The 21,357-nt window shown below is 58.1% G+C and overlaps 1 protein-coding gene across 2 annotated transcripts; it reads right to left on the reverse strand.

The window, feature by feature from the left end:
• Positions 1-442: 442 nt before the first annotated feature.
• On the reverse strand, positions 443-13,573 carry LOC144490652 (KAT8 regulatory NSL complex subunit 2-like). 2 transcript variants are annotated; one of them, XM_078208354.1, is made up of 4 exons: positions 13,500-13,573; positions 8,012-8,327; positions 2,411-2,592; positions 443-561 (listed from the first exon to the last, which is right to left on the reverse strand). In XM_078208354.1, exons 2-4 carry the CDS (start codon positions 8,260-8,262, stop codon positions 443-445), a joined length of 552 nt encoding a protein of 183 aa, XP_078064480.1. In that variant the 5' UTR covers positions 8,263-8,327; positions 13,500-13,573. The 2 variants fall into 2 exon arrangements, with proteins under 2 accessions (XP_078064480.1, XP_078064479.1); XM_078208353.1 differs by having other exon boundaries at positions 13,342-13,543.
• Between the last annotated feature and the right edge of the window lie 7,784 nt (positions 13,574-21,357).

Genomic DNA, 21,357 nt, shown 5'->3' on the forward strand with positions numbered 1-21,357 from the left:
CCCCACACGCCGAGTTGCTGTGGGTAATGGGGAACACGCTCGTGGGGGCGCAGTACCCGAGCTCCCCGCTCCGCCACCTCCCCCCCCCTTCCCCGCACGCCGAGTTGCTGTGGGTAATGGGGAACACGCTTGTGGGGGCGCGGTACCCTGGCTGTGCACTCCGCCACCTCCCCCCCCTTTCCCCGCATGCCGAGTTGCTGTGGGTAATGGGGAACACGCTCGTGGGGGCGCAGTACCCTAGCTCCCCGCTCCGCCATCTCCCCCCCACTTCCCCGCACGCCGAGTTGCTGTGGGTAATGGGGAACACGCTCGTGGGGGTGCAGTACCCTAGCTCCGCGCTCCGCCATCACCCCCCCCCTCCCCGAGTTGCTGCGGGTAATGGGGAACACGCTTGTGGGGGTGCAGTACCCTAGCTCCCCGCTCCGCCATCCCCCCCCCTCACTCACTTGAGGGGATCCTCCTGGTCGCTGTCGATGCTGTCAGCCTCGCTGTCCGGTTCTCCCCTCCACGTCTGGTCCAGCAGCACAGTCTCAGGCTCACCCTCGCTCCAGCTGTCGTCATCTGGGCGGCGGGGGGGGGGGGGGGGGTGTGAGAGATGTCGGAGAGAACGTTAAAGAGGGGATCGAGAGCGGGTTTTGGGGGAGGGTGGGGGAAGCTTACTGAGATCGCGCTGATCTTAAAACCATTACATAGAGGAGCAGAATGAGGCCACTCGGCCCATCGAGTCTGCCCCGCCATTCAACCATGGCTGATATTTTTCTCATCCCCATTCTCCTGCCTTTTCCCCCATAACCCCTGATCCCCTTATTAATCAAGAACCTATCTATCTCTGTCTTAAAGACACTCAATGACCTGGCCTCCACAGCCTTCTGCGGCAAAGAGTTCCACACATTCACCACTCTCTGGCTGAAGAAATTCCTCCTCATCTCTGTTTTAAAGGATCGTCCCTTTAGCCTGAGGTTGTCCCTCTGGTTCTAGTTTTTCCCACTAGTGGAAACATCCTCTCCACGTCCACTCTATCCAGGCCTCGCAGTGTCCTGTAAGTTTCAATAAGATCCCCCCCTCATCCTTCTCAACTCCATCGAGTACAGACCCAGAGTCCTCAACCCGTTCCTCATACGACAAGCTCTTCATTCCAGGGATCATTCTTGTGAACCTCCTCTGGACCCTTTCCAAGGACCAGCACATCCTTCCTTCGATACGGGGACCCAAAACTGCTCACAATACTCCAAATGGGGTCTGACCAGAGCCTCCTACAGCCTCAGAAGTCCATCCCTACTCTTGTATTCTAGCCCTCTCCACATGAATGCTAACATTGCGTTTGCCTTCCTAACTGCCGACTGAACCTGCACGTTAACCTTCAGAGAATCTTGAACCAGGGCTCCCAAGTCCCTTTGTGCTTCTGATTTCAGAATTCCTTCCCCATTTAGAGAATAGTCTACGCCTCACTCCTCCCTTCCAAAGTGCAGAACCTCACACTTTTCCACATTGTCTTCCAACCAACACATGTTTGCCCACTCCCCTAACCTTGTTTCATATCTATTGGAACATTTATCCGTGGGCCATGGGCGTCGCTGGCTGGGTCCACCATTTATTGCCCATCCCTAGTTGCCCCTTGGAGGGACAGTTGAGAGTCACCCACATTGCTGTGGCTCTGGGAGTCACATGTAGGCCCAGACCAGGGTAAGGACGGCAGATTTCCTTCCCTAAAGGGAACCAGATGGGCTTTTCCCACAATGGGTCATCAGTAGATTCTTAATCCCAGATATTTTTTATTGAATTCAAATCCCCACCATCTGGCGTGGGCGGGATTCGAACCCGGGTCCCCCCAGAACATTAGCTGAGTTTCTGGATGAATAAAGTGTCTATTGATACTACCACAAGGCCGTCGCCTCTCCCTCTCCCCGCGAGCCCCTCCGTGCCCAGAGCGAAACTACCACAAGGCCGTCGCCTCTCCCCGCGAGCCCCTCCGTGCCCAGAGCGAAACTACCACAAGGCCGTCGCCTCTCCCTCTCCCCGCGAGCCCCTCCGTGCCCAGAGCGAAACTACCACAAGGCCGTCGCCTCTCCCTCTCCCCGCGAGCCCCTCCGTGCCCAGAGCGAAACTACCACAAGGCCGTCGCCTCTCCCCGCGAGCCCCTCCGTGCCCAGAGCGAAACTACCACAAGGCCGTCGCCTCTCCCTCTCCCCGCGAGCCCCTCCGTGCCCAGAGCGAAACTACCACAAGGCCGTCGCCTCTCCCTCTCCCCGCGAGCCCCTCCGTGCCCAGAGCGAAACTACCACAAGGCCGTCGCCTCTCCCTCTCCCCGCGAGCCCCTCCGTGCCCAGAGCGAAACTACCACAAGGCCGTCGCCTCTCCCTCTTCCTGGCCCCGCGAGCCCGGACCGCAATCCCGCACGCGTGGCCCGTACCGAGGATCTTGCTGGCTTCGCTCCGACTGTTATCCGCAGCCCCGGAACTCCCGTCGCTCTTCAGGTAACCGCTCAGCTGGGCGAGCAGCGCCTCTGGGGAAGGGCCGGCGCTGCTAGTCCTCTTGGATGGTAGCCGGGTGGCCAGGGCGTTCTTGCGAGCGTGTTCCGTGCAGTACGTCACCCTGGTACGGAAAGACAGTCAGCGTTTGATAACACTGCCCTACCCCACAACTGCCCCAGCGCACCATAGAGTCACAGAGGTTTACAGCATGGAAACAGGCCCTTCGGCCCAACTTGTCCATGCCACCCTATTTTTTAAAACCACTAAGCTAGTCCCAATTGCCCGCGTTTGGCCCATATCCCTCTATACCCATCGTACCCATGTAACTGCTTTTTAAAAGACAAAATTGTACCCGCCTCTACTACTGCCTCTGGCAGCTCGTTCCAGACACTCACCACCCTCTGGGTGAAAAAATTGCCTCTCTGGACCCTTTTGTATCTCTCCCCTTAAACCTACACCCTCTAGTTTGAGACTCCCCTACCTTTGGGGAAAAGATATTGACTATCCAGCTGATCTGTGCCCCTCATTATTTTATAGACCTCTATAAGATCACCCCTCAGCCTCCTACACTCCAGAGAAAAAAGTCCCAGTCTATCCAGCCTCTCCTTATAACTCAATCCATCAAGTCCCGGTAGCTTCCTAGTAAATCTTCTCTGCACTCTTTCTAGTTTAATAATATCCTTTCTACAATAGGGTGACCAGAACTGTACACAGTATTCCAAGTGTGGCCTTACCAATGTCTTGTACATCTTCAACAAGACGTCCCAACTCCTGTATTCAATGTTCTGACCGATGAAACCAAGCATGCCGAATGCCTTCTTCACCACTCTGTCCACCTGTGACTCCACTTTCAAGGAGCTATGGACATGTACCCCTAGATCTCTTTGTTCTGTAACTCTCCCCAACGCCCTACCATTAACTGAGTAAGTCCTGCCCTGGTTCAATCTACCAAAATGCATCACCTCGCATTTATCCAAATTAAACTCCATCTGCCATTCGTCAGCCCACTGGCCCAATTGATCAAGATCCCGTTGCAATTGGAGATAACTTTCTTCACTGTCCACTATGCCACCAATCTTGGTGTCATCTGCAAACTTACTAACCATGCCTCCTATATTCTCATCCAAATCATTAATATAAATGACAAATAACAGTGGGCCCAGCACTGATCCCTGAGGCACACCGCTGGTCACAGGCCTCCAGTTTGAAAAACAACCCTCTGCAACCACCCTCTGGCTTCTGTCATCTAGTTTTAGACTAGTTTTAGAGCTATGAACCTGTACCGCTAGATCTCTTTGTTCTGTAACTCTCCCCAGTGCCCTACGGGAAGTGTGGAAAAAGCCTGACTGATCTCACCTGGCTCTCTCCCTTTCAGGAACCCACGCCCATCCAACGTCAGGATATATTTTAGTATTTTGTACTACCACCGCTGCTCCCTGCCACCTCTCCTCTCCCCGACAACCCCCCCCCCCCATCAACTCAAACAATCTCTCACTCTCCCGATGAAGGCATGCCTTCATCGGCCGGGGTATAGAGTTTAAAAATTGGCAAGGCATGTTGCAGCTTTATAGAACCTTAGTTAGGCCGCACTTGGAATATAGTGTTCAATTCTGGTCGCCACACTACCAGAAGGATGTGGAGGCTTTGGAGAGGGTTACAGAAAAGATTTACCAGGATGTTGCCTGGTCTGGAGGGCATTAGCTATGAGGAGAGGTTGGAGAAACTCGGTTTGTTCTCAGTGGAGCGACGGAGGTTGAGGGGAGACCTGATAGAAGTCTACAAGATTATGAGGGGCATGGACAGTGTGGATAGTCAGAAGCTTTTTTCCCCCAGGGTGGAAGAGTCAATTACTAGGGGGGCATAGGTTTAAGGGGCAAGGTTTAAAGGAGATGTACGAGGCAAGTTTTTACACAGAGGGTGGTGGGTGCCTGGAACTCGCTGCCGGGGGAGGGAGTGGAAGCGGATACGATAGTGAGTTTTAAGGGGCATCTGGATAAATACATGAATAGGATGGGAATAGAGGGATACAGTCCCCGGAAGGGTAGGGGGCTTTAGTTCAGACGGGGGCAGCATGGTCAGTGCAGGAGGGTCGAAGGGCCTGTTCCTGTGCTGTAATTTTCTTTGTTCTTCCCCTATCAATGCCTCTCTCCCCCCCCCCCATCAATCCCCCCCGCCCTCTCTCCCCCCCCTACCCTCTCTCCCCCCATCAATCCCCCTCTCTCGGCCCTTCAAACCTGCTCTGCCATTCAATCAGAGATGGCTGATCTCTCCCAGGTCTCAAATCCTCCTCCCCAACTGTTCCTCAGTGCAGGAGGTCATTCGGCCCATCGAGTCTGCACCGATCACAATTCCATTGAAGCCCTATCCCCGTGACCCCATGATCTTACCCTAGCTCGTCCCCCTGACACTAAGGGGCAATTTAGCACGGCCCAATCCACCCTAACCTACACATCTTTCGGACTGTGGGAGGAAACCGGAGCACCCGGAGGAAACCCACGCAGACACGAGGAGAATGTGCAAACTCCACACAGACAGTGACCCGAGCTGGGAATCGAACCCAGGTCCCTGGAGCTGTGAGGCAGCAGTGCCAACCCACTGTGCCACCCGATTAAAGGGATATGTCCTTCATAACCCTTTAACCCGTTTCCTATCAGAAATATATCTATCTGCAGCTATATAAGACCCTCGTCAGACCCCACTTGGAGTACTGTGCTCAGTTCTGGTCGCCTCATTACAGGAATGATGTGGAAATGATTGAAAGGGTGCAGAGGAGATTTACAAGGATGTTGCCTGGATTGGGTGGCATGCCTTATGAGGATAGGCTGAGGGAGCTCGGTCTTTTCTCCTTGGAGAGACGTAGGACGAGAGGAGACCTAATAGAGGTATATAAGATGTTGAGAGGCATAGATCGGGTGGACTCTCAGAGGCTTTTTCCCAGGGTGGAAATGTCTGCTACGAGAGGACACAGGTTTAAGGTGCTGGGGGGTAGGTACAGGGGAGATGTTAGGGGGAAGTTTTTCACACAGAGGGTGGTGTGTGAGTGGAATCGGCTGCCGTCAGTGGTGGTGGAGGCAAACTCAATAGGGTCTTTTAAGAGACTCCTGGATGAGTACATGGGACTTAATAGGATGGAGGGTTATAGGTAGGTCTAAAAGGTAGGGATGTGTTCGGCACAACTTGTGGGGCCGAAGGGCCTGTTTTGTGCTGTAGTTTTTCTATATTTCCTCTTGAAGTCATTCAATGATTCAGACTCCCACCGCGCGATGGGGTAGCGAGTTCCACAAATTCACCCCCCTCTGTGAGAAGTAGTTCCTCCTCATCTCAGTGTTAAATCTACCGCCTCTCAACCTATTCCTGTGACCTCTTGTTCAAGATTGCCCCACGAGAGGAAATGATTAAGTCGACATTTACTTTATCAATCCCTTTTAGGATTTTATATACCTCTATCAGATCCCCTTTCATAGAATCATAGAAACCCTACAGTACAGAAAGAGGCCATTCGGCCCATCGAGTCTGCACCGACCACAATCCCACCCAGGCCCTACCCCCATATCCACCCACTAATCCCTCCAACGTACGCATCTCAGGACACTAAGGGGCAATTTTAGCATGGCCAATCAACCTACCCGCACATCTTTGGACTGTGGGAGGAAACCGGAGCACCCGGAGGAAACCCACGCAGACACGAGGAGAATGTGCAAACTCCACACAGACAGTGACCCGAGCCGGGAATCAAACCCAGGTCCCTGGCGCTGTGAAGCAGCAGTGCTAACCACTGTGCTACCCGTGCCGCCTCATCCTTCTAAACTCCCCAGATGTGAACAGAATTCTATTATCAAATAAAACTTGATTGCTGGCAGGGAAAATAACTCCCCAAACATTCCCACACTGACTCTGCACCTGGAATCCTGGAGCTCCCTAACAGCGCCGTGGGTGTACCTACACCACACACACACACACGGGGACTGACTGATGTTCAATCACAATCCTGGAACTCCCTCCCTAACAGCGCCGTGGGTGTACCTACACCACACACACACAGGGAGTGACTGATGTCCAATCACAATCCTGGAGCTCCCTCCCTAACAGCACCGTGGCTGTACCTACACCACACACACACAGGGAGTGACTGATGTCCAATCACAATCCTGGAGCTCCCTCCCTAACAGCACCGTGGCTGTACCTACACCACACACACACACGGGGACTGACTGATGTCCAATCACAATCCTGGAACTCCCTCCCTAACAGCGCCGTGGGTGTACCTACACCACACACACACACACACGGGGACTGACTGATGTCCAATCACAATCCTGGAACTCTCTCCCTAACAGCGCCGTGGGTGTACCTACACCACACACACACGGGGACTGACTGATGTCCAATCACAATCCTGGAACTCCCTCCCTAACAGCGCCGTGGGTGTACCTACACCACACACGGGGACTGACTGATGTCCAATCACAGTCCTGGAACTCCCTCCCTAACTGCCTTTCCGGATGTATCACAGCTTGGTCTGGGGCTCCTGCTCTGCCCAAGACCGCAAGAAACTACAAAGGGTTGTGTGTGTGTGAACGTAGCCCAGTCCCATCACACAAACCAGCCTCCCATCCATTGACTCCGTCTACACTTCCCGCTGCCTCGGGGAAAAGCAGCCGGCAAAATCAAGGACCCCACGCACCCCGGACATTCTCTCTTCCACCTTCTTCCGTCGGGGAAAAAGATACAAAAGTCTGAGGTCACGTACCGACCGACTCAAGAACAGCTTCTTCCCTGCTGCTGTCAGACTTTACTTGGACCTACCTTATATCATAGAATCCCTACAATGCAGAAACAGGCCATTCGGCCCATCGAGTCTGCACCGACCACAATCCCACCCAGGCCCAACCCCCATATCCCTACATATTTACCCACTAATCCCTCTAACCTACACATCCCAGAACACTAAGGGGCAATTTTAGCATGGCCAATCAACCTAACCCGCACTTCTTTGGACTGTGGGAGGAAACCGGAGCACCCGGAGGAAACCCACGCAGACACGGGGAGAACGTGCAGACTCCACACAGACAGTGACCCGAGCCGAGAATCGAACCCAGGTCCCTGGAGCTGTGAGGCAGCAGTGCTAACCACTGTGCTACCGTGCCGCCCACGGTATTAAGTTGATCTTTCTCTACACCCCGAGCTATGACTGTGACACCACATTCAACACCCTCTCCTTTCCTTCTCCCCTCTGTACTCTATGAACGGTATGCTTTGTATGGCGCGCAGGAAACAATACTTTTCACTGCATCCCGATACACATGACAATAATGGACCAAATATGAAGTTGATCTTTCTCTACACCCCTAGCTGTGACTGTAACACTACATTCTGCACCCTCTCCTTTCCTTCTCTATGAACGGTATGCTTTGTCTATATAGTGCGCAAGAAACAATACTTTTCACTGTATCCCAACACGTGACAATCATAAATCAAATCAAATCCTCCCGACCGAACTGGCGCAGCACATCCTAGTCGAACAGCTCGCTCACACCTACCCATCCTTCTTCTCAGGCTTGGGGGCAGCTCCGGGGCACCTCCTGCTGGTCCTGGCCGACACGTAGCTGCACTGCTTGAAGGGAGCGTTCCTGTCCTCGAGGATGTGCTTGAGGCAGAAGTCCTGGCCCTCCAGGCGGGGCTGCGAGCAGGGGCGGTGGGCGAAGGAGCAGGCCAGGGGTTCCAGCGGCCGGGGCTGGGGGGTCAGGCGGCCCCTGGTGCTCGGGAGCACGTGGATCCGGATCCGGTTCATGGCCGCTCAGCCCCGGCGTCTGGGATCTGGCGGAGCGGCGGCGCTGCCCCTCCCCGGGAGACACCCTGCGGAGAGAGGGAGGAACGGTTAGCCAAAAATAAATAAACCCCTCCTGACCGCAACGACCGGGCGAGGGTCTGGCAGATGGAGTACAATGTTGGTAAACGTGAGGTCATCCATTTTGGTCGGAATAACAGCAAAATGGACTATTATTTAAATGGTTAAAAAATTGCAGCTTGCTGCTGTGCAGAGGGACCCGGGTGTCCTTGTGCACGAATCTCAAGGAGTTGGTTGGCGGGTGCAGCAGGTAATGAAGGCGGCAACTGGAATTGTGTCCTTCATTGCGAGAGGGATGGAAACAGCGAGGTTATGTTGCAGCTGTATAAGGTGCTGGTCAGGCCACACCTGGAGTTACTGTGTAGTTTTGGTCTCCTTACTTGAGAAAGGATATACTGGCACTGGAGGGGGTGCAGAGGAGATTCACTCGGTTGGTTCTGGAGTTGGGAGGGTTGGATTATGAGGAGAGACTGAGTAGACTGGGGCTATACTCATTGGAATTCAGAAGAATGAGTGGGGGATCTTACAGAAACACAAGAACAGAAGAACTAGGAGCAGGAGTAGGCCATCTGGCCCCTCGAGCTTGCTCCACCATTCAATAAGATCATGGCTGATCTTTTCGTGGACTCAGCTCCACTTACCCGCCCGCTCACCATAACCCTTAATTCCTTCAAAAATCTATCTATCCTTGCCTTAAAAACATTCAATGAAGGCGGCAAATGGGATTGTGTCCTTCATTGCCAGAGGGATGGAGTTTAAAAACAGCGAGGTTATAAGAAGGATGTGGAAGCGCTGGAAAGAGTGCAGAGGAGATTTACCAGGATGCTGCCTGGTTTGGAGGGTAGGTCTTATGAGGAAAGGTTGAGGGAGCTAGGGCTGTTCTCTCTGGAGCGGAGGAGGTTGAGGGGAGACTTGATAGAGGTTTATAAAATGATGAAGGGGATAGATAGCGTGAACGTTCAAAGACTATTTCCTCGGGTGGATGGAGCTGTTACAAGGGGGCATAACTATAGGGTTCGTGGTGGGAGATATAGGAAGGATATCAGAGGTAGGTTCTTTACGCAGAGAGTGGTTGGGGTGTGGAATGGACTGCCTGCAGTGATAGTGGAGTCAGACACTTTAGGAACATTTAAGCGGTTATTGGATAGGCACATGGAGCACACCAGGATGATAGGGAGTGGGATAGCTTGATCTTGGTTTCAGATAAAGCTCGGCACAACATCGTGGGCCGAAGGGCCTGTTCTGTGCTGTACTGTTCTATGTTATGTTGCAGCTGTACAAGGTGCTGGTGAGGCCACACCTGGAGTACTGTGTACAGTTTTGGTCTCCTTACTTGAGAAAGGATATACTGGCATTGGAGGGGGTGCAAAGGAGATTCACTGAGTTGATTCTGGAGTTGAGAGGGTTGGCTTATGAGGAGAGACTGAGTAGACTGGGGCTATACTCATTGGAATTCAGAAGAATGAGGGGGGGATCTTATAGAAACATATAAGATGATGAAGGGAATAGATAAGATAGAAGCAGGGAAGTTGTTTCCACTGGCGGGTGAAACTAGAACTAGGGGGCATGGCCTCAAAATAAGGGGGAGCAGATTTAGGACTGAGTTGAGGAGGAACTTCTTCACACAAAGGGTTGTGAATCTGTGGGAATTCCCTGCCCAGTTGAGGCTCCCTCGTTGAATGTTTTTAAGGCAAGGATAGATAGATTTTTGAAGGAATTAAGGGTTAGCGGGCGGGTAAGTGGATCCGAGTCCACGAAAAGATCAGCCATGATCTTATTGAATAGCGGAGCAGGCTCGAGGGGCCAGATGGCCTACTCCTAGTTCTTATGTAACCCTGAGCTCCGAGTGGCCCCCCTCTGCCCCGCAGCGGTGTCTCCTGTTAGGAACGGGTTAACAGACCTTCCGGTGAAGTCCTAATTTGGTGTCAGTTATCCGGTAGAAGTCACTGACACAAAGGGGCCACAGGTGGCACTGGGGTGTTGGTGGAGAATTGTGTGCAGAGTCGGATCAAAGGAATAAAGGTACGTTTATGAAGAAACTGAACTCGTGACTCCTTTTCTGAACTACAACTTAGAGGCTCAAACATGCCAGTGAGGGAGGCGATGGCCTGGTGGTATTATCGCTAGACTATTAATCCAGAAACTCCAGCTGATGTTCTGGGGGACCCCCGGGTTCGAATCCCACCCACGGCAGATTGGTGGGAATTTGAATTCAATAAAAAATATCCGGGATTAAGAATCTACTGATGACCCATTGTGGGGAAAAACCCATCTGGTTCCCCTTTAGGGAAGGAAATCTGCCGTCCTTACCCCGGTCTGGCCTACATGTGACTCCAGAGCCACAGCAATGTGGTTGACTCCCAACTGCCCTCCAAGGGGCAACTAGGTGGCACAGTGGGTTAGCACTGCTGCCTCACAGCGCCAGGGACCCGGGTTCGATTCCCGGCCCTAGATCACTGTGTGGAGCCTGCACGCTCTCCCCCGTGTCTGCGTGGGTTTCCTCCGGGTGTAGTGGATGTTTCCACGAGTAGGAAAAACTAGAACCAGAGGGCAAAACCTCAGGCTGAAGGGACGATGCTGTAAAACAGAGATGAGGAGGAATTTCTTCAGCCAGAGAGTGGTGAATGTGTGGAACTCTTTGCCGCAGAAGGCTGTGGAGGCCGGGTCATTGAGTGTCTTTAAGACAGAGATAGATAGGTTCTTGATTAATAAGGGGATCAGGGGTTATGGGGAAAAGGCAGGAGAATGGGGATGAGAAAAATATCAGCCATGGTTGAATGGCGGGGCAGACTCGATGGGCCGAGTGGCCTCATTCTGCTCCTCTGTCTTATGCTCCGGTTTCCTCCCATAGTGCGAAAGATGTGCTGGTTTAGGGTGGATTGGCCGTGCTAAATTCTCCCTCAGTGTACCTGAACCGGAGTGTGGGCGATTAGGGGATTTTCACAGTGGCTTCATTGCAGTGTTAATGCAAGCCTAACTTGTGACTAATAAATAAAACTTTAACTGGGGACGGGCAATGAATGTTGGCCGGCCAGCGATGCCCGTGTCCCACTGAATAAATAATAACCCTCGGCGTTCAGACTCAACAATTGCAGGGCGTAAACCCAAACACGCATCTCCCCCCCCCCCCTCCCCCTGCGACCATTATCTCCTGCATCTGCCGGAAAGGGCGGGGGGGGGGGGGAATGATTCTGCACCTCACCCCTCCCGCTTCAAGCATCATTTCTCTGCTTGTCCCTTCAAGGTTCCCTGTGACTCTGGCCCACCCAGCAGTCTGTATTTTCATTCTCCCCACCCTACCGAGCTTCCCCTTCCCGTCATCGTCACACCCCCTTCTGCATATTTCCGAAACCTACGATCGCCAACAGCTCCCAGTTCTGAAGAAGTGAAACTGTCTGTTCATCTCTGTCTCTCTCCACCGATGACAACGCCTCTACTTTCTCAGAAGACGAAGGAAATTTGGCATGTCAGCCACGACTCTCAGCAACTTTTACCAGGTGCCTCATAGAAAGCATCACAGCTTGGTATGGGGCTCCTGCTCTGCCCAAGTAACTACGAAAGGTCATAAATGTAGCCCAATCCATCACGCAAACCAGCCTCCCATCCGTTGACTCCGTCTACACTTCCCGCTGACTCGGGGAAAAGCAGCCGGCATAATCAAGGAACCCCCCCGCCCCCCCCGGACAAGATTATGAAGGGGATAGATAGGGTGAACAGTGGGAAGTTTTTTCCCAGGTCGGAGGTGACGATCACGAGGGGTCACGGGCTCAAGGTGAGAGGGGCGAAGTATAACTCACGATATCAGAGGGACGTTTTTTACACAGAGGGTGGTGGGGGCCTGGAATGCGCTGCCAAGTAGGGTGGTGGAGGCAGGCACGCTGACATCGTTTAAGACTTACCTGGATAGTCACATGAGCAGCCTGGGAATGGAGGGATACAAACGATTGGTCTAGTTGGACCAAGGAACGGCACAGGCTTGGAGGGCCGAAGGGCCTGTTTCCTGTGCTGTACTGTTCTTTGTTCTTCTACCTTCTTCCGTCGGGGGAAAAAGATACAAAAGTCTGAGGTCACGTACCGTCCGACTCAAGAACAGCTTCTTCCCTGCTGCTGCCGTCAGACTTTTGAATGGACCTACCTCGCATTAAGCTGATCTTTCTCTACACCCCGAGCTGTGACTGTAACACTACATTCTGCACCCTCTCCTTTCCTTCTCTATGAACGGTATGCTTTGTCTGTATAGCGCGCAAGAAACAATACTTTTCACTGTATCCCAATACACGTGACAATAATAAATCAAATCATATATTCATAGAAATCATAGAAACCCTACAGTACAGAAAGAGGCCATTCGGCCCATCGAGTCTGCACCGACCACAATCCCACCCTGGCCCTACCCCTACATATTTTACCCACTAATCCCTCTAACCTACACATCTCAGGACTCTAAGGGGCAATTTTTGACCTGGCCAATCAACCTAACCCGCACATCTTTGGACTGTGGGAGGAAACCGGAGCACCCGGAGGAAACCCACGCAGACACGAGGAGAACGTGCAAACTCCACACAGACAGTGATCCCGAGCCGGGAATCGAACCCAGGTCCCTGGAGCTGTGAAGCAGCAGTGCCAACCCACTGTGCTACCGTGCCGCCCCCTCAAGAACAGCTTCTTCCCTGCTGCTGTCAAGACTTTTGAATGGACCTACCTCGCACTAAGTTGATCTTTCTCTACACTGTAGAGAATGTAACACTACATTCTGCACCCTCTCCTTTCCTTCTCTATGAACGGTATGCTTTGTCTGTATAGCGCGCAAGAAACAATACTTTTCACTGTATCCCAATACACGTGACAATAATAAATCAAATCAAACCAATGGTTGAGATGGCGCCTATGAGAAGAGTTGGCCAAATTGGCAGAGTTGGCCAAGTTGGCCAAAGCCTTGACCTCTGACCTTCCCCGTGCCCTTTGGCCCCTCCCCCCAACCGTCAGCCTGGCCACAGCCGCCATCTTGGATTCTTCTCGCACCTCCGCAAATTCCTCCAACAGGCTCCCCCTGGGCGTCCGCGGGCTCCCGCTGGGAGGGAGGGAGGGAGGGGGTAAATCCGCGGTGGAATGGGATCCTCTCCTTCCTTCCTTCCTTCCCCCGAGGAACAGCCTCAAGCCTTAGCATCAACCACACGCACCTCCGCCATCTTCGGCCCGGGCGCTCGCTCGCTCGCTCTGCTCTGCCGCCTGGCCAGACTGCGGGAGGGGAGGGGCGGGGGCAGAGGAAGCACCGCCCACCCCCGCCTCTGCGATTGGTCCGCCCGCTGGCTCCCTCACCCGCCCCGCCCCGCCCCCCCGCCATTGGCTGGTGAGGATGTCTGTCATCCCCAGTAGCGGTGGTATCGCCGATGCCATTGGTGAAGCTCCACGTCTATCATACGGAGGTCCCGCCCATCGGAGCGTGTCCGCCCTCTGATTGGCTACCCGACATCGGTGCCCAGGGTCTGCGGAAAAGGGGGGGGGGGGGGTGGAAGAGAGGAATGTCCACGCATGCGCCTCGTGCCCCCCCCCCACTGCTCAATCCGATTGGTCAAACGCACGTCCATCAGGCTCGGGAACCCGCCCCCTTCGCCCACGGCTGCTCCAATCCGATCGGGCCGTGATTATGTCCCGCCTACCACGCCCGCGGACGCTCTCGTCCTATTGGCCAAACGATTACGTCGGTCAACATCACGTCGTTGTTTGCCCCGCCCACCGCCCCGTGAACCAGCGACACCCTTGCGCAGGCGCCGGTGCGCCTATAAATAGAGCCGGGCCGCCGGCAAGCGCCTCCATTCCTCGGCCGGGACAGTCTCGGCTGAGGATTGGGGAAGGAGGAGGTTTGTCCGCCCAGCCAGTGAAACAGACAAAGCGAATAAAGAAGGTGGTTATTTTCCAATTGGCGTGGTTGATTATTTGATTTTCTCTGTTTCTATTACACTTTATTATCGTTTATCTGTGTGTAGGGGAATGCCTCTGGCTCCGGGCGCCGCGCGGCGCAGGCGCGGCCGAGCCGGCGACGGTTAGGATTTGAATCCAGCGCGGGGCGGTGGCGTCTTTGTGTCCGGGTGGGCGTGGTTTAGAATGCGCGCGCGCAGTGACGTCGTGTGTGGGGTGGGTGGGGGAATGGCGCCACTGGGGAGTTACGTCAGCCCGTCGAAGGTGGGACGTTGGAGCGGGACGTCAAGCACGTTGTGAGGGGACGTGCGCTGGCCGGGGAGGACGTCGTGACGGTGACGTCAGCACGTCGAGGTGGGACCTGAGCCCGCCGGGCGGCGAGGTGGGTATTGGACGGTCGGCGCGTCGTGCGGTGTGCGGCCGGCACGTCGTGTGCGGAACGTCATCGCGCCGGTGGTCGTACGTCAGCGAGGCGGCGCGGAACGTCGGCGCGGTGGTGTTGTACGTCAGCGCGCCGGTGGTCGTACGTCAGCGCGGCGGTGCGGAACGTCAGCGCGGCGGTGCGGAACGTCAGCGAAGTGGTGCGGAACGTCAGCGCGGTGGTGTTGTACGTCAGCGAAGTGGCGCGGAACGTCAGCGCGCCGGTGCTGAACGTCAGCGCGCCGCTGTGCGTGGGCCCCGCCTCCCGAGGGGGCGGGGCTCCCCTCTCAGTCAATGGCGGCCGGAGGCGGCGGCCGCGGCTCCTCCGCCGACAACAACAAGTGGTGCTTCAGCCGCCAGCAGCTGGACGACAGCCCGTCCCGCCGCGGCGGCCTGGACCGCGACAAGGAGCTGGCCTGCCGCCAGCAGGCCGCCAACCTGCTGCAGGACATGGGGCAGCGCATCAACGTGTATCCTTCAGGGAGAGGGGCCAGGCTTCAACTGGGAACAGGCCCCAGAGAGAGAGAGAGAGAGGGACACGGGGGGAGAGAGAGAGAGAGAGGGACACGGGGGGAGAGAGAGAGAGAGAGAGGGGGACACGGGGGCAGAGAGAGAGAGAGAGGGGGACAGAGAGAGAGAGGGGGACACGGGGGCAGAGAGAGAGAGAGAGGGGGACAGAGAGAGAGAGAGAGAGGGGGACACGGGGGCAGAGAGAGAGAGAGAGGGGGACAAGAGAGAGAGAGAGAGGGGGACACGGGGGGAGAGAGAGAGAGAGGGGGACACGGGGGCAGAGAGAGAGAGAGAGGGGGACACGGGGGCAGAGAGAGAGAGAGGGGGACACGGGGGCAGAGAGAGAGAGAGGGGGACACGGGGGCAGAGAGAGAGAGAGGGACACGGGGGCAGAGAGAGAGAGAGGGGGGGACACGGGGGCAGAGAGAGAGAGAGGGGGGGACACGGGGGCAGAGAGAGAGAGAGGGGGACACGGGGGCAGAGAGAGAGAGGGGGGGACACGGGGCAGAGAGAGAGAGAGGGGGACACGGGGGCAGAGAGAGAGAGGGGGACACGGGGGCAGAGAGAGAGAGAGAGGGGGACACGGGGGCAGAGAGAGAGAGAGAGGGGGACACGGGGGCAGAGAGAGGGGGACACGGGGGCAGAGAGAGAGAGAGGGGGACACGGGGGCAGAGAGAGAGAGAGAGGGGGACACGGGGGCAGAGAGAGAGAGGGACACGGGGGCAGAGAGAGAGAGAGAGGGGGACACGGGGCAGAGAAGAGAGAGAGGGGGACACGGGGGCAGAGAGAGAGAGGGGGACACGGGGGCAGAGAGAGAGAGAGAGGGGACACGGGGGCAGAGAGAGAGAGAGGGGGACACGGGGCAGAGAGAGAGAGAGAGGGACACGGGGGCAGAGAGAGAGAGGGGGACACGGGGGCAGAGAGAGAGAGAGGGGGGGACACGGGGGCAGAGAGAGAGAGGGGGGACACGGGGGCAGAGAGAGAGAGGGGGACACGGGGGCAGAGAGAGAGGGGGGACACGGGGGCAGAGAGAGAGAGAGAGGGACACGGGGGCAGAGAGAGAGAGAGGGGGACACGGGGGCAGAGAGAGAGAGAGGGGGACACGGGGGCAGAGAGAGAGAGAGAGAGGGGGACACGGGGGCAGAGAGAGAGAGAGGGGGACACGGGGGCAGAGAGAGAGAGAGAGGGGGACACGGGGGCAGAGAGAGAGAGAGAGGGACACGGGGGCAGAGAGAGAGAGGGGGACACGGGGGCAGAGAGAGAGAGAGAGAGGGACACGGGGGCAGAGAGAGAGAGGGGGACACGGGGGCAGAGAGAGAGAGAGGGGGGACACGGGGGCAGAGAGAGAGAGAGGGGGGACACGGGGGCAGAGAGAGAGAGAGGGGGACACGGGGGCAGAGAGAGAGAGAGAGGGGGACACGGGGGCAGGAGAGAGAGAGGGGGGGACACGGGGGCAGAGAGAGAGAGAGGGGGGGACACGGGGGCAGAGAGAGAGAGAGGGGGACACGGGGGCAGAGAGAGAGAGAGAGGGGACACGGGGGCAGAGAGAGAGAGAGGGACACGGGGGCAGAGAGAGAGAGGGACACGGGGGCAGAGAGAGAGAGAGAGGGACACGGGGGCAGAGAGAGAGAGAGGGGGACACGGGGGCAGAGAGAGAGAGAGGGGGACACGGGGGCAGAGAGAGAGAGAGAGGGGGACACGGGGGCAGAGAGAGAGAGAGGGGACACGGGGACACGGGGGCAGAGAGAGAGGGGGACACGGGGGCAGAGAGAGAGAGAGGGGGACACGGGGGCAGAGAGAGAGAGAGGGGGACACGGGGGCAGAGAGAGAGGGGACACGGGGGCAGAGAGAGAGAGAGGGGGACACGGGGGCAGAGAGAGAGAGAGAGGGACACGGGGGCAGAGAGAGAGAGAGAGGGGGACACGGGGGCAGAGAGAGAGAGGGGGACACGGGGGCAGAGAGAGAGAGAGAGGGGACACGGGGGCAAGAGAGAGAGAGAGAGGGGACACGGGGGCAGAGAGAGAGAGAGAGGGGGACACGGGGGCAGAGAGAGAGAGAGGGGGACACGGGGGCAGAGAGAGAGAGAGGGGGACACGGGGGCAGAGAGAGAGAGAGAGAGGGGACACGGGGGCAGAGAGAGAGAGGGGGACACGGGGGCAGAGAGAGAGAGAGAGGGGGACACGGGGGCAGAGAGAGAGAGAGAGGGGGACACGGGGGCAGAGAGAGAGAGAGGGGGACACGGGGGCAGAGAGAGAGAGAGGGGGACACGGGGGCAGAGAGAGAGAGAGAGGGACACGGGGGCAGAGAGAGAGAGAGGGGGACACGGGGGCAGAGAGAGAGAGAGAGGGGGACACGGGGGCAGAGAGAGAGAGAGAGGGGGACACGGGGGCAGAGAGAGAGAGAGAGGGGGACACGGGGGCAGAGAGAGAGAGAGGGGGACACGGGGGCAGAGAGAGAGAGAGAGGGGGACACGGGGGCAGAGAGAGAGAGAGAGGGGGACACGGGGGCAGAGAGAGAGAGAGAGGGGGACACGGGGGCAGAGAGAGAGAGAGAGGGGGACACGGGGGCAGAGAGAGAGAGAGAGGGGGACACGGGGGCAGAGAGAGAGAGAGAGGGGGACACGGGGGCAAGAGAGAGAGAGAGGGGGACACGGGGGCAGAGAGAGAGAGGGGGACACGGGGGCAGAGAGAGAGAGGGGGACACGGGGGCAGAGAGAGAGAGAGAGGGGACACGGGGGCAGAGAGAGAGAGAGGGGGACAGGGGGGCAGAGAGAGAGAGAGAGGGGGACACGGGGGCAGAGAGAGAGAGAGAAGGGGACACGGGGGCAGAGAGAGAGAGAGAGGGGGACACGGGGGCAGAGAGAGAGAGAGAGGGGGACAGGGGGGCAGAGAGAGAGAGAGAGGGGGACAGGGGGGCAGAGAGAGAGAGAGAGAGGGACACGGGGGCAGAGAGAGAGAGAGGGGGACACGGGGGCAGAGAGAGAGAGAGGGGGGACACGGGGGCAGAGAGAGAGAGAGAGGGGGACACGGGGGCAGAGAGAGAGAGAGGGGGACACGGGGGCAGAGAGAGAGAGAGGGGGACACGGGGGCAGAGAGAGAGAGGGACACGGGGGCAGAGAGAGAGAGGGGGACACGGGGGCAGAGAGAGAGAGAGAAGGGGACACGGGGGCAGAGAGAGAGAGTGGGACACGGGGGCAGAGAGAGAGAGAGAGGGGGACACGGGGGCAGAGAGAGAGAGGGGGACACGGGGGCAGAGAGAGAGAGGGGGACACGGGGGCAGAGAGAGAGAGAGGGGACACGGGGGCAGAGAGAGAGAGAGAGGGACACGGGGGCAGAGAGAGAGAGAGGGGGACACGGGGGCAGAGAGAGAGAGGGGGACACGGGGGCAGAGAGAGAGAGAGAGAGAGGGGGACACGGGGGCAGAGAGAGAGAGAGGAGGGACACGGGGGCAGAGAGAGAGAGAGAGGGACACGGGGGCAGAGAGAGAGAGAGAGAGGGACACGGGGGCAGAGAGAGAGAGAGAGAGGGGGACACGGGGGCAGAGAGAGAGAGGGACACGGGGGCAGAGAGAGAGAGAGGGGGACACGGGGGCAGAGAGAGAGAGAGGGGGACACGGGGGCAGAGAGAGAGAGAGAGGGACACGGGGGCAGAGAGAGAGAGAGAGGGACACGGGGGCAGAGAGAGAGAGAGGGGGACACGGGGGCAGAGAGAGAGAGAGGGGGACACGGGGGCAGAGAGAGGGGGACACGGGGGCAGAGAGAGAGAGGGGGGACACGGGGGCAGAGAGAGAGAGAGGGGGACACGGGGGAGAGAGAGAGAGAGAGGGGGACACGGGGGCAGAGAGAGAGAGAGAGGGGGACACGGGGGCAGAGAGAGAGAGAGGGGGACACGGGGGCAGAGAGAGAGAGAGAGGGGGACACGGGGGCAGAGAGAGAGAGGGGGGGACACGGGGGCAGAGAGAGAGAGAGAGGGGACACGGGGGCAGAGAGAGAGAGAGAGGGACACGGGGGCAGAGAGAGAGAGGGACACGGGGGCAGAGAGAGAGAGGGACACGGGGGCAGAGAGAGAGAGAGAGGGGGACACGGGGGCAGAGAGAGAGAGGGGACACGGGGGCAGAGAGAGAGAGAGGAGGACACGGGGGCAGAGAGAGAGAGAGAGAGGGACACGGGGGCAGAGAGAGAGAGAGAGGGGGACACGGGGGCAGAGAGAGAGAGAGAGAGGGACACGGGGGCAGAGAGAGAGAAGGGGGACACGGGGGCAGAGAGAGAGAGAGAGGGGGACACGGGGGCAGAGAGAGAGAGAGAGGGGGACACGGGGGCAGAGAGAGAGAGAGGGGGACACGGGGGCAGAGAGAGAGAGAGGGACACGGGGGCAGAGAGAGAGAGAGAGGGGGACACCGGGGCAGAGAGAGAGAGAGGGGACACGGGGGCAGAGAGAGAGAGAGAGGGACACGGGGGCAGAGAGAGAGAGGGGGACACGGGGGCAGAGAGAGAGAGAGAGGGGGACACGGGGGCAGAGAGAGAGAGAGAGAGGGACACGGGGGCAGAGAGAGAGAGAGGGGGACACGGGGGCAGAGAGAGAGAGAGAGAGGGACACGGGGGCAGAGAGAGAGAGGGGGACACGGGGGCAGAGAGAGAGAGAGGGGGACACGGGGGCAGAGAGAGAGAGAGGGGGACACGGGGGCAGAGAGAGAGAGAGGGGGACACGGGGGCAGAGAGAGAGAGAGAGGGGGACACGGGGGCAGAGAGAGAGAGAGGGGGGGACACGGGGGCAGAGAGAGAGAGAGGGGGGACACGGGGGCAGAGAGAGAGAGAGGGGGACACGGGGGCAGAGAGAGAGGAGAGGGGGACACGGGGGCAGAGAGAGAGAGAGAGGGACACGGGGGCAGAGAGAGAGAGGGACACGGGGGCAGAGAGAGAGAGAGAGGGACACGGGGGCAGAGAGAGAGAGAGGGGGACACGGGGGCAGAGAGAGAGAGAGGGGGACACGGGGGCAGAGAGAGAGAGAGAGGGGGGACACGGGGGCAGAGAGAGAGAGAGGGGGACACGGGGACACGGGGGCAGAGAGAGAGGGGGACACGGGGGCAGAGAGAGAGAGAGGGGGACACGGGGGCAGAGAGAGAGAGAGGGGGACACGGGGGCAGAGAGAGAGGGGGACACGGGGGCAGAGAGAGAGAGAGGGGGACACGGGGGCAGAGAGAGAGAGAGAGGGACACGGGGGCAGAGAGAGAGAGAGGGGACACGGGGGCAGAGAGAGAGAGAGGGGACACGGGGGCAGAGAGAGAGAGAGAGGGACACGGGGGCAGAGAGAGAGAGAGAGGGGGACACGGGGGCAGAGAGAGAGAGAGAGGGGGACACGGGGGCAGAGAGAGAGAGAGGGGGACACGGGGGCAGAGAGAGAGAGAGGGGGACACGGGGGCAGAGAGAGAGAGAGAGAGGGACACGGGGGCAGAGAGAGAGAGGGGGACACGGGGGCAGAGAGAGAGAGAGAGGGGGACACGGGGGCAGAGAGAGAGAGAGAGGGGGACACGGGGGCAGAGAGAGAGAGAGGGGGACACGGGGGCAGAGAGAGAGAGAGGGGGACACGGGGGCAGAGAGAGAGAGAGAGGGACACGGGGGCAGAGAGAGAGAGAAGGGGACACGGGGGCAGAGAGAGAGAGAGAGGGGGACACGGGGGCAGAGAGAGAGAGAGAGGGGGACACGGGGGCAGAGAGAGAGAGAGAGGGGGACACGGGGGCAGAGAGAGAGAGAGAGGGGGACACGGGGGCAGAGAGAGAGAGAGAGGGGGACACGGGGGCAGAGAGAGAGAGAGAGGGGGACACGGGGGCAGAGAGAGAGAGAGGGGGACACGGGGGCAGAGAGAGAGAGAGAGAGGGGGACACGGGGGCAGAGAGAGAGAGAGAGGGGGACACGGGGGCAGAGAGAGAGAGAGAGGGGACACGGGGGCAGAGAGAGAGAGAGGGGGACACGGGGGCAGAGAGAGAGAGGGGGACACGGGGGCAGAGAGAGAGAGGGGGACACGGGGGCAGAGAGAGAGAGAGAGAGGGACACGGGGGCAGAGAGAGAGAGAGAGGGGGACACGGGGGGCAGAGAGAGAGAGAGAGGGGGACACGGGGGCAGAGAGAGAGAGAGAGGGGGACACGGGGGCAGAGAGAGAGAGAGAGGGGGACACGGGGGCAGAGAGAGAGAGA

The sequence above is a fragment of the Mustelus asterias genome, unplaced genomic scaffold, assembly GCF_964213995.1.
Source record: "Mustelus asterias unplaced genomic scaffold, sMusAst1.hap1.1 HAP1_SCAFFOLD_3555, whole genome shotgun sequence".
In the NCBI taxonomy this organism is placed as follows: domain Eukaryota; kingdom Metazoa; phylum Chordata; class Chondrichthyes; order Carcharhiniformes; family Triakidae; genus Mustelus; species Mustelus asterias.

Bases quoted from the DNA above. Each gene is read 5' to 3' on its own strand.
- LOC144490652 (XM_078208354.1), bottom strand. From the start codon at position 8,262: ATGAACCGGATCCGGATCCACGTGCTCCCGAGCACCAGGGGCCGCCTG. The intron at 2,593-8,011 runs GTAGGTGTGAGC...TTTCCGTACCAG, and splicing joins AAGCCTGAGAAGAAGGATGG to GGTGACGTACTGCACGGAAC. The intron at 562-2,410 runs GTACGGGCCACG...CCCGCCGCCCAG, and splicing joins CGAAGCCAGCAAGATCCTCG to ATGACGACAGCTGGAGCGAG.